Source organism: Carya illinoinensis, chromosome 9 (assembly GCF_018687715.1).
Source record: "Carya illinoinensis cultivar Pawnee chromosome 9, C.illinoinensisPawnee_v1, whole genome shotgun sequence".
NCBI lineage: Eukaryota > Viridiplantae > Streptophyta > Magnoliopsida > Fagales > Juglandaceae > Carya > Carya illinoinensis.
This window is the reverse complement of record NC_056760.1, coordinates 1,459,368-1,472,781: the sequence shown is the minus strand read 5'-3', so window position 1 is coordinate 1,472,781 and position 13,414 is coordinate 1,459,368. Positions and strand designations below refer to the sequence as shown.

The window sequence follows — 13,414 nt, the reverse complement described above, 5'->3', positions numbered from 1 at the left end:
TTTTAGACATTAACAGTTGGCGTCGTCTGCGGGATCTGATTTAATCTCTACACTGGAGGTGGGAGAAGGACAATTTTCCAACACACTAAATAATTACCAGACGAGCAGATAACATCCTTCCAGATAAGTGTTCTTAGTTTTTCAATTTTTATGTTTATGAAAAACACTAGTACAAAGAATGAGCGAGTAAATCTTTTCTCGCCCAAGCAGGAACCCCAGCTCCTCGCTATTGCACTCAGTACACTTTGGATGCACCATGCAAAAGGAGGAGTACATGGTGAGTACTATTCACGTAAAAGGGCCTAGGCACATATACTTCCTAAGCCACTAGCACAATGCACTGCACACGTTAGGAGTATCGTGTACAGTACCATGCACGTCTCCACCATTGTGCTCAGGTGCACTATACACTTGCATTATAGTGCATGTATCGGCCATGCATGGTATTAGGGATGACAATATGTGACACGACTCGTTAATCCAACACGATAATAGAGAGTTTGGATTTGACCTTAACGGGTTGACGTCCCTTAAGACACGATTGTTTAACGGGTTACTAACAAGTCAACCTGTTATAATCCATTAAGAAATTTAAAATTACACTTTTACCCTTAACCTATAATCTAAAAAACACTAAAGTGACTACGTCCGCCGCATTCATCTCTCATGCTCTCACCCTTACAAATTCACATCTTATAAAGTAGAAACTTCATCTTCTCTCAAACCCAACTCCGTCGACAGCACAAATACAATAACAAAAGTCGAAAGATGTTCGTGGACCTTGACATAGTGCCAAATGCTAAGGAGATCCTGACCGGCTTGTACGAGAAAATGCTCATGGAGCTCGCCATTGAAAAGAGCCAGTTTTATTTTATTTTATTTTTTGGTCTTAGCTCAACAAAAGTTTCTTTTCGGAAATGGTTTCTACTGGAATAAGTTTCATTTTGCAGGTTTCTTTTTGCAAAGTTTGTTTTTGCAGGCTTGTCTACTCGCGCAGATCTTCCTTTTTGCTATGGTTATTGCTTTCCAATTCTTTCTTTACAAACGGAGGAACCTGGGCAGAGGGATTTAGAGCAGATCAGAGAGACTGACTCCATTGAAGCAAAAGCGTTAAAAGAGTTCAAAGGAGACGAAGAGACTGACTCCAGTAGATCGAGAGTGTTGAGAGAGATCCAGTGTTGATCTGATCTGCATCCTCTCCTCTTGAGAGTGGGTTTGAGAGTGCCGAGAGAGATCCAGTATATTGAAAACGTATTGGGCACCGCAGATCTGGTCGTGCTCGATCGTCGGAACTATCTACTGCACATGGTCCCGTCGGCCCTAACGGCGAGGCCTCCCCGCTTATAATGTGTTTATGTTTATATTTTTTGAATTGTAATTTTAGATTATGCCAATATTTGGTATTGTTGAGATTTTGGTTTTAGTGTTTTTTGCTACTTTGTGGATTTTGATTTGGTTTTGTAGTTTTATAGTTTAGATTGTAGTTTGTATTATTAGTTTTGTTATAGGTTAAAAATGAGAAATATTAATATTATTCTTTAAGAGTTAGTTTTATATTTTTTAGTCATATTGTAATTTTAATTAATAAGGAGTTGAAAGGAGTCGTATTTCATGCCTAAATGAGTCGTGTTCGTGTCCAAACAAGTCTTGTTTCTTGTCCATTATTATAAACAAGTTAAAACGGGTCATGTCGTGTTGTGCTAACCTTTTTGTATGATTTACTAACGGGTCGTGTCATGTCAATTTGTTATCTTAATTATTCGTGTTATGATTTAAAATTTTGACACGAAACCCTTAACGGGTCGTGTTCAGGTTGATCCATTAACTGTAATATATATGTCTTGACACGACACGAATACGATCCGTTAACACAATTTAACATCCCTAAGATGACATATACAATGCCACTTTTAGAAATAAAATTTTGGATATAATAATCAATTAAGAAGTTGATTATTATTATATCTTTAGAAGTGAGCGTGTTCAGTGATTAGAATTATTTTAGATGATGATGGGAATGAAGTAGATGTTACAATATAAATTCTATAGATGCTACATATACTCATTATTTAAAGGAAAAATATTTTAAAAAACTAAATTTATGAAAACTCTGGAAAATCATTAAACAAATTTTCATGAAAAGAATTATAACTTGGAAAAATGCTAACTACAAGCAGGAGGTGTAGTCGCCGCGTAGTCGGGTCCTACATGTACTTAATGAAACGGTGCGTATCGTGTTTCACCATCAACACGGCTAAGCAATCAACGATTAACACAACTCTATTGAAAGCATTTGGCCCAAACACTCCGCCTTTTCTTCTCCCCTCCCATTTTCTCCATCTACCTTGCGAATCCTCTGATCTTCTCAATCAACCCTAACCTTTACTTCCTTTATCTTCTTCCTCCTCTTTTATTCTATGGTGATTCTCCTTTCTTCGTACGAAATCTGTTTCCACTCCTCTATGATGGTTCTCCTTCCCTGCGTGTAAAATCTGTTTCTCCTCAGTTTAAGCTAACATTACCGCTTTGTTTCTCCTCCGAATTTTGGGGTTGGTGGTTTTGGAATTGATGGTGGGGGTCTAGATGAAGATCTTTGGATAGAAAAGGCAGAGGGAGAGGAAGGCCATGTGTTGTGATTGGATCCATTACAACTTTGTTACCCTCAAACCCTAGTTAATTAGCTCAAGCTTACAAAACCCAAGCAAATAGAGAGAGCATCTGGGTTGTGTTGTTGGTTTTCACTCTACGTCTAGCTTGGTGACTTTCTATTTGGAGTTTTTTTTGGAGTTTCCAAGAATCAAATGATACTAACCTTCAACCAGAAAAGAGAACAAGAAATAAAGGCTTTTACCCACCAAATTTTCAGCTGAATCGGCCATCTTCCCTCTCTTTACCCACTCTTTGAAGCTTTGTTTCTCATTTCGAGGGCTGTTCTATGATAAAGTAGTTGAGTAAGAGCTTGGGAGAGAAAATGAAGAATCAAAGAAAGGGTAAGAAGACGGTGAAATGGCTTTTTTTTTTTTTTTTTTTAAATAAATAGTAGCTGCCATGTCAGCCCTGATTGCACGGCATTTATAATCGACGACTGTGTATAGAACTACTGTATAACTTGTTAGGATGCGGCCGAAAGGCAGGCTTGGTATGAGCTGTAGACTCAATACATCCAGCTTCGATTATGTACTAAGAGGTTTTGTGGATTACCCGATACATGGTTTTGGCGGCTGAGACTGTGTATTTGGGTTTGTCTTAAAATATAAAGAGATCAAAGTGGAAGAGTTATTTCCTTACAACCATAGACTGTCTAGAAGTTGTAGAGGCGAAGCATGAACAAGTGTTATTGCAAATTTTGTTTAATTTATTAGAATAAAATTTTGCATTTTCTACTTCGAAAGTCAGCTCAACATCCCAAAGTGCACTACCATGGTTATCTGGATTTAGCAGCCCATAGCCTATGGCCCATAAGACTAATTGGTACTGTAGGTGCAAGATCTATTTTGGGGTTTGTATTTTCTAGTTTTAGGTATTGTCTAGTCATTGAAATATTTCATTTCAAATAAAAAAATTTCATCTCATCATTACAATTTTTTTAAATTTTTATATAAAATATAATAAACAATTCAACTTTTTCTTAATTTTTTCAAATCCTAAAATAATAATAATATTAAAATATAATATTTTAATATTTAATCTTAAAACTCAAAATTCTCATCTGAAAATTTTCAGTGGCCAAGCAATTCTACGTTTTCCAGTAGGATATTCGGTTTGTGCTCTTCGATTTCTGTATAGTATTATGAATTCTTTGTTATTGAGTTTTAACTACTCTATATTAGTATATTATGAATTTAAATTACAATATATACTAATATCTTGGCATTTCGTTCCATTTGGATAACAGGGGTCGTGTGAGTTGGGATGCTGCTGATTTGGAGGATATTGAAGCAAATAAGCCTGTGAGACAGAAAATCACTGAACCCAAGAGACCATATCACCCCATGATTGATGATGATGGTGAGTCCGAGTTACATTTTGGAATCCCCCTAAAAAAATGGAATCCCTTACGCAGATTCCCTGTCAAGCTAATCGTCTATGTACATTGATGTATATATACTAAAGGCAATGAGTGGTGCGATTCTTGCTTCAAGCACCAATATATAAAGGATTTCAAATGCTTGAAGGACCAAATGAATTTGATTTATTCTAGTATCTGAGAGCTTTGAACGATGTAGGATCTTTGTCTCCTATACGGAGTAGATTTGACGAATGTGTTGGCGATGCAATGCATGCGAATTGCTTTGGTCCGTGGTGCACGGTTTTTTTATGAGCATCTCTGAATGAGATTCCGTGTGTAGGTTCATTTGGGGAATTAGAGAATTTTTACTGATGTAAGGATAGATGAATTACAACACCATGGACTAGTAGTGTTTGTCCACGCTGTGTTGGTGGTACAATTTGTTATGGAGTATCTATTCTATTGTTTGTATTTGCAAGTGAAAGAGCCCTATTGTTCTGATGCACACCTTGAAATTCTTGTTGGATATAAAGTTGTAAAATCTGAGGGCATGGTAGATTGCGGGGTCAGGGTGGGGATGGGGTCCAGCATAATTGAAATGAGGCTAAGCGACCCTAACAGAATCATTATATTGCACTTGATCAATTCTTTTGTGTTGGAGAATGGTTTACACTCCTACGTTTTTTTTTTTTTTTTTTTAACAATGATCAATTGGAAACTTTTACTTGTTATAGTTATTGGATTCATTTTATATTGGTTCACACTTAAAATTCTGTTTATACACTTATGACACATTAAGTCTAATGATATTCACAATCAGATAGAGAAACCCATGAGCACTCACACAAGAATACAGACATCGTGCAGGTTCAATTGCATTTGCAGACATCTTTTCTAATGTTCTGAGTCAGTGACTTGTAATTTCCATTGCATCCACACATGCATTGCATTATTGATTGGTTTTTTAGTGATATGAGATTGTGATTGGTTTTTTAGAATACTCATGGCATCAACCCAATCATCATCGTCTATAGTTGATGATTTAGTGAAGGAAACACCAACTTGTTAGTATGGTTCAAAAGCACCACTAAAAACATCGCATATTAAGAAAAAGGAAAATTTTTACCTGCCCAAAATATAATATGGTAAAGTAACTTATCATGTTAACTTACTATATGCCGAGAAAAGCAAAATGTGAATTTTTCATTTGGACAGATATACTTTATTTATTAGAGGAGAACATTCATACAATAGAAAATAAAGTTTGGAAGATGTGGGGTGACGTACTCACGCGCGAGTTGGAAGTCTGGAAAATGGGAGATAAAGTACGAGAGAGACAACTCTTTAGATGGAAGATCGAAAATTATTGTGTTTGTACCGAGTTATCACATTTGTAATAGTTTTGGGTTGATTTGGATAAATTGTATATAAATAGCATGTTGTATAGAGTAAATAATTTTTTAATGAAAAATTCTATTCATCATCCTCACATCACAAATAATTTTTTTATTTTTTTTTATTTTTACCAAATGTGTGGTATATACTATGGCGGAGCCATAAATTTACTCTAGGTGGCCAAACAAAACTAGAACTTTTATACAATTTTTTTTATGATATATAATAATCTGATAGGAAAAGTTACAATAAAAATAAAATAAGTTTAATAGAACTTATGTATTAAAAAAGTATTTGATATGTCAAGAATAATATATCATTGAAATAATATAAATACATTCATATAAAGATATTAAACAAAAGAAACACAGAGTATCTAAAATTGTGACTTGCGTTCTATTAAACAAATAAAATCATCAAGTGTTGAATCTAAATAAAAAATTTTAACTATTTCTCTTTCAATATAGACAATGGAAAGAGGTTAGAAATATTACTGATTATAGTTGGAATATTTTTTTAAAATTTTATTTATAATAAAAATATGTATTTTATTTTATATGAAATGTATTTTATTTATTTTATTTTTATATCATATTAAATTTTATGAATGGGTCAAAATAATTTTTAGAGAAAGGCTAATACATGATAAATTAATATTATTTTATTAAATAAAAAATTAACATACATATATTTTTTTTCAAATTTCTGGGGCCAACGTGGCTCCGCCATTGGGTATATAGATAATAAGAAAAATAAATTAATCAGTTTAAGAAGAATAAAATAATAAATAAATAAAATATGATAGAATAATGTTATATATAGTCAATTTTGTGTATTTCCTACGCACTCCACTGATATGATTGATTGCATCAATTTTTTTTAATACTCAACCAATTACATTATTAGAGTGTTTAAAACAATATATAAAAATGACTATACATAGAATTTTTTTTAACTAACAATTCCATTGTAAATGAAAAATACTTTCATAAAATAATTATTTTATGTGCAATTACTTTTGCGTATTCTAATAATGTGATTGATTGAATATTAAAAAATTAATATAACTAATTATATCAATAAAATACACAAAAAATATACTAAAGTGACTGTACATAATATTTCATCATCTTCTTCTTCTTTTTATTTTTTATTTTTTTTTATTTTATATATTTTTTATTTTTATTTTTTAAATTTAAATAAAGACAGTTGTTTATCTGGTCATTAGAGTCATTCCGAGAGAGATTCCAAGCAGTTCTCCATGGGTCAAGCAAAGCCCGTGATCGAACAGCCGTAAAGCAAAAAAGTCCAGCTCCTCCCGGTATTCAAGCAATCTCTGCTTTTTTCTCTCTCTCTAGGTTTTGGAGAAGCTTAAGCCTAAAGGAATGGAAGAGGAGGTCGTTTCGAAGGGGACGGCAGTGGTGGCCTGTACCGCCATGACCTTGTCCTACGTTGCGATTCTCTACGCTCCTACTTTGATCCTCCGCCTCCCACCTCCTCCCTCATTCAACATCTTCATGATCCGACGCTTCGTATGTGCCGCTATCTCCTCAATTGTTTCACTCCTCATCTGCGCCCTCATCCTCCCCGTAAGCTCCATCACCTCACCACTCTACTTTCACTTCTTTGAGAGTTCACTGAAAGTCCGTTAGTAATTATTGCCAAAGAGAAAGTAGCGACTACCATATACCGTGTTCCATTTAGTAGGTTTTGCTTCAGAAAGGCAAAAATTGCTTAAAGCTTATTATTATTTTTTCTTAATGTTGAATTTTGTCAGATAAGAAGGAAGGAGGCATCGGTTCTACTCGGTGTTTACGGAATCCAAGTGGATCATATTGTCAGTGTCGTATTCTAACTCGTAAATTTTGTAGATGTTTCGTTTACCTCTTAAATGTTTACTAAAATTGTGAGCGATGAGCTCCTTATTCTGCTTATGTTGATTTTGTAAGAAGAATGAGTGGTTGCTTAATTTGTATTGCTTAATTGCGATTTTGTGTACGAATCAGTGGCAAGCTGTGGTGTTTCCTGTTTTCTTGACTTCTTTAATGTATGCCGGATCTTTGGTGCTCAAGTCTCTGGTATTGGTGGAATCGTGGAGGGACAATGTTCATCACAATGAAGGTGTTTCCGTTGAGTGTATCAAAATCATCGTACAAAAGTTGATTGCGTCGATAGTTTCAGTTACTTCCAATGTTCTGGCTTGGCGTAATTTTGTTGTGGTTAGTTTAACTCAGTTTTTTAAGTTTTATGCAATGATCTATAGTTGTAATTGAGATATTGAAAATGATAAATGAACATGATCTACCATAAACAATAAAACTAATTTGGAAAGAGAAGTTCTAAACACTATACCTTCTGATGTGACAAAATCATCGTACAAAAGTTGATTGCGTCGATAGTTTCAGTTACTTCCAATGTTCTGGCTTGGCGTAATTTTGTTGTGGTTAGTTTAACTCAGTTTTTTAAGTTTTATGCAATGATCTATAGTTGTAATTGAGATATTGAAAATGATAAATGAACATGATCTACCATAAACAATAAAACTAATTTGGAAAGAGAAGTTCTAAACACTATACCTTCTGATGTGACACTACTCATAAACATTTGAAAACAAAGTGGGATGGGAGTAGGATGGGGTGTAGTATATAGTTTGAAAATTGCTAGTGTCCATCAGATGGGAACATGAGTGAGAGAGGGGGAGAGAGAGACACATGTTTATCCCTTAACGATATGCCTTCTGAATTGTGTACCTACTTTATTGCATACCATATAACAAGTTTCTTCGACCTCTAGGGGTTGGCTCAAGTGGTAAGAGCCTTGGTCTTGGTGGTATGCTACCTCTAGGTCTAAGGCTCGAATCCTCTTGAGTGCAAACAATTTTTAGGTGTCATCAGACTGAGGGAATTTCTTCTTGAATTACCCGAGGTTCACTTGCAGGAAACTCTTTATCGAGAGCCTGTGCACCCCCGAGATTAGTAGTGACTTTGTTCTTGGACACCTGATGCCAATAAAAAAAATATTCGGCACGATTACTTTGCTTAGTTACGTTATCAAATTTATCATAACTGCTAGTTAATTAACAATTGTCATGTCATTATTGAATCCTTTTTGGTTATTTATAATTAAAAAAGATCTTCAATTATCTTGATTTCTTACACTGCTTTACTGAACAGGCACCACTTACCGAGGAGCTGGTTTTTAGAGCATGCATGATACCTCTACTTCTATGTGGAGGATTTAAACCATACACTGTCATATATCTCTGTCCAATTTTCTTCAGCTTGGGTAAGTTGACACGTTTTACATATTCTAAATGTTTGACTAAAATAACTATGTGGCATTCTCATTATGTGTGTAGAGCTTTGTGGCGCCCTATGTTTTTATAACAATCATTGTTGTGTCTTAGGAGTTAGATGGACATTAGGAATAAAGTATCTATTTCTGCACTAATTGGCGATTGTTTGAAACTTACATTCACATTTGATAGAAGGAAAATTCTACAAACTACACCCTTGTCCTACTCCTATCCCACTTTGATGAGGTGTCATAACCCATCAATCTTTGGAATTTATTTTTTAAAAATTGAAGGAAAATTCAATGATGCTTATAAGCATGCCATATTTTACATAGAGGGATGAAAGTGGGATAGGAGTGCAGTTTGTAACATTACTCTTGAAACAATGTTAGTGAAAGCACTAGGCACACTTAAGTGCAAATGCTACCTAGAGCTAGGTGCAAAGCACATCATGCATACGTCTCATTGAAAATGCACATTTTTTATATATATGAAATATTCATAATATACACAACCATGATATTTGATGGACATTGTTAAAATGTAATGCATATTTGATTCAAAATATAACCAAAAGGCAATGACCAAAATAGGACGAGAATTATAGGTATTGACTTTATGCTAACATTAGCAACACAATACAATTCTAAGTATATAATAACCTCATTATTAAGGATAGGACCATCATCATTGTCATAAAAAGATTTGTAACCCTCATCATCTTCCTCATCTAATTCATCTAACTTAATTGTCCAGACGAACAATAATAGTCAGGATTGATATTTTACAATTTTTTTTTTTCCCAAAAGGCCCTTTGAGCTCACTAAAAAATGCAAATAAAAGTTCACTTCATGCACACTTCTATAAATGCGCTTCGCTTTTGGTGAGTGAACTGCTCAGTGCTTTGCACTTTAGCGTGCTTTTACTTTCAAATTCAAGAATGAGAAAACCGGGAGTTGCTACTAATATTGCAAGGTAGGAGATGGATCACTTAAACTTCTGGTAAGTGAACTTGTGTACTTGGGTTATGCCTATCCTTATTAATACTACCATTTACTTATTAAAAGAAAAAAACTTTTGGTAAGTGAACTGCTTGGCGTTTTGCAAAAACTGGGAGTTGCTAATATGAAAGGGTAGGAGATGGATTGCTTAAGAGTTATTTGAGCACTCGAAGGTTGAAACATCCATCCTGATCATTGTTCATACTCAGACTCACTGTTTGTAAACATTTTTTGCAGCACATCTAAACCATTTAATGGAGTTCTACAGCAAGCAAAACTATAGCTGGGCCAAAACTTCCATGGTTGTAGGTAGGCACAAGATTTACTCTTTACATGGAACACATGGGTCACAGAATTTACATATGCCATCCATCAGATGTCAATTTCTTCAACTGGTTATATGTATAGCGTGTGGTTTTCAGGACTCCAGCTTGGCTACACGGTAATATTTGGGTCATATGCATCTTTCCTCTTCATTCGAACTGGTGAGTATTTGGACACATCTGCATCTTATAACTAATATGAGTGATGGGAGATTTTTTTGAACTCTGTTTGCTGCCTTCCAAGAAGTCTTAGAGAAGATTCAATGTACTTTACTATAATTTGCTGAGCCATGCTGCCACTTGGTTGATCAAATAAATTACTTTCTTGGTAATAATTTTAGTGTATGCAGACATGCATATTACATAGTTCTACACTCGATTTTATTTATATGAAAGTCATATAGCAACCCACTATTAGTCAGTTTTTCTTATTGTAGGTAATGTGGTAGTAGATAGTTCTTTAAGGTTTTAATTGTAAAACTTAAAAATGAAAATGGAATAACCTCTGGCTTAAGACTCTCATCACAGTGATTTGTAGAGTTTAAATAAAAGCAGCTCCAAGACAAAGTTGGCTCTGTAAGAATGCTTAACAACCCCCCCCCCCCCCCCCCCCTTCTCTCCTCTCCCATCCTTCTCTAATTATGTAACCGTGATTACTAAATAGATTGTACCTGGTTGTTATTAAGTATTTTAGCCATGTTTCCACTTATAAAAACAAAAGTATTTTAGTCATGTTTCCACAAGTTATCTAAATTTGTCGTTTACCAGAAAGCATTTAATTTAGATGCCTAAGCATGCATGTTGTTCTTGTTCAAAGATTACTGACCTGTAAACTCCCTTGATCTTTGCATTTAGTACTCATATCAATTCGATTAAGATGGATCTTGTTGCTTTAAAATTTGCACTTTATTTCTTTAATATTAATTCTCGTGCTGCATGATACAACTGTTCATTCTTGGGTATTGAGGGCTTAGTTAGTCTCTATATTCATTTGAATTTTCTACCTCACCACTGCATACTTTAACTTGTTTCAGGACATCTGATAGCTCCTTTAGTTGCTCATATGTTTTGCAATTTTATGGGACTGCCAGTGCTGTTTTCACGGAGGAATGGTATGCCAGTTATTTTTTCTTTGAACCGAGCATAGATGATTTGAACATATAAAAACAACACTCAGAATATTGGTTAATGCTTTTCTTAAAAGAAAAAAATGGTATTTATCTTTCATATAAAGCAGTTATGACCTTTCTTGAATCTGGTGCTCTTGCTTTGTTGTTGGTTATACAATTTATACTTCATAAGGGAGGCCGGAGAAGGGTTTATCTCTCCTTACATGTGCAAAAGCACTAGTTTTTTTTTAGTAAGTACAAAAGCATTATGGAAAAGCATGTACTACAATTGTTGAGAAATTAGATCTTAGGTTGTGTTTGGGTGAAAATTTTGAAAATAGTTAGAATTTTCTAACTAGCTGCTGAGTTTAAATTAACAAGAATTGCAATCCTATTACTTCAAAATGTAATTTCTTGTTTGTGTACATTTGAACTGAAAACTTACCCCAAAATACTGCATTCAAACTTGATATTAAGAAAAAATAAGTAACCTTCTAAAATATGGGCAAAGCTTAAAGCTATGAACGAATGATTCCTATGAATTGCTTTTACTTTTGTATTGTCTATTGAGATTTGTTTGTCCTTGGTACATGCAAATGAATATGAACAGACGATTCCTCTGAATGCTCTGCCCAAAGTTAAGAATGAATTTGAAAACTTATAAGTTATTGTAGTTTTGGATATATTAATCATCTGCAGCCTCTTTTAAATGTTGGTCAAGATTTATGTTCTGTCTTTAACAATCATCTATTTAAGTTGCTCTTTGTAATAATGTATGGTTACAAATTTAAACTTGTTCATAGTGAGATCCTTGGAACTTTGAATGTCAAGTTCCTGATAGCTCATTTTATTATCTTCAAGAAGCTTCTTTTGTGAAAGCTCACTTTTTTTTCATGGTCGGTTCAGGTATGGTAAGCATAGCATTTGTTGCAGGAATGGTTGGCTTCCTCTCACTTCTTTTTCCAATGACACGCCCAGATCTGTATAATTATAGATCTAATAATTGCCAATGTTGGCATGGATATTGTTCTTGGAGCTGATTCTGTGGCATTTTTCGAAGTAGCTTTTGTTTTTAAGGAAGAAAAGGAAAAGAAAAGCGAAAGTGATGCAATCTTTGTGGTGTGTATTGTCTTGTTCATTAAAAAATCCTACCCTACGTTATATGTTTAACACTTCTTAATACTGCTGATGTGACGGGCACCCAAGCAAATTACTTTTTCCTTTATAGCCGATGTGGTAGGCTTGTCAATGATCATCACGTCAGCAGCGTTATGAGGTGTTACACTTGACATTTTATTAGTATTACGATTCTATTGATTCTATCATACTTTTTTTATTCTCTCCTTCAGGTAATTGACCTTTACTTCGCTATGAATCGGGGAAGTTAGATCTAAAGTGGCAGTTTCCGATATAGATTTCCAAGGATTCTTATTATGGCTCCTTCGTAGAGGTTGGAGAGAATGCATTTCATGAGCTATTACAAAAATAGAGTTAACAAACATGTGAAAGAAAGGTTGAAAGCATTCTCATATCTCGCAATCTGTAAAATAGTGATTTTACTCGTATTTTATACACATTCTTTGAGGTCGAAGAGAAATTTTTTTACCTCTTTAGTCCCGAATAAATTGGAGAAGCATAGAAGATTTTAGGGAGAAGTGCACATTTCATCTTTTAACTAGTGGCTGTTTTGTGCTTTGCATCTTAAACTATGAACAGCAACTATAAACTTTAAAAGAGTTGTATCGTGCATCTTCTGATAAGATCCGATGGTTTAGAATCTTTAGATTATATTGCATCATTTGATTTCGCTTATTTTTCATACATTTTAACGCTTAGAATTAGATAAAAATGTTATTTGTCATTTTTTTTTAGCATAAGTTATATGTCAATTTTAGTAATTGGTATAATGTGTAAATGCCTAAATGGTGGGATGGTGAAGAGGGTTGGTGATTTAGGAAATTAGGAGTATTTAAATTTACAGGGGTATTTATATTTGGGTTGATCTGGGACGTGTTTTTATTCTTTATTCTCTTCCTCTCCAATATGTACTTGGTAAAAAAAAAAACATTATTAGACTCAAAATTTCTTCCAAATAGACTGACCCTAACTTATTTTGATATAATTCGTCTCGTATATCATTCCATAAACTACTTGTTATGTCTGTTAAGAACGCTAACTTTTGTCCAGGATGTAATACGACATAGGGATTGATCGGAATCAATAAATTTAAACAGTGATAGGTTCCTACATGGAATAACGTTAAAAATCCCAAAACGAGCCTA

At 34.2% G+C, this 13,414-nt stretch overlaps 1 protein-coding gene across 3 annotated transcripts; it reads left to right on the top strand.

Annotated features, from left to right (window-relative positions):
* Positions 1-6,629: 6,629 nt before the first annotated feature.
* LOC122276344 (CAAX prenyl protease 2) lies at positions 6,630-12,915 on the top strand. Of its 3 annotated transcripts, none has more exons than XM_043085985.1 (9): positions 6,631-6,993; positions 7,182-7,247; positions 7,411-7,623; positions 8,578-8,689; positions 9,938-10,009; positions 10,123-10,185; positions 11,058-11,135; positions 12,039-12,251; positions 12,482-12,915. In XM_043085985.1, exons 1-8 carry the CDS (start codon positions 6,790-6,792, stop codon positions 12,170-12,172), a joined length of 942 nt encoding a protein of 313 aa, XP_042941919.1. In that variant the 5' UTR covers positions 6,631-6,789; the 3' UTR covers positions 12,173-12,251; positions 12,482-12,915. The 3 variants fall into 3 exon arrangements, with proteins under 3 accessions (XP_042941920.1, XP_042941919.1, XP_042941921.1); XM_043085987.1 differs by having other exon boundaries at positions 6,632-6,993; positions 7,182-7,241; XM_043085986.1 differs by lacking the exon at positions 12,482-12,915 and having other exon boundaries at positions 6,630-6,993; positions 12,039-12,468.
* Positions 12,916-13,414: the final 499 nt, after the last annotated feature.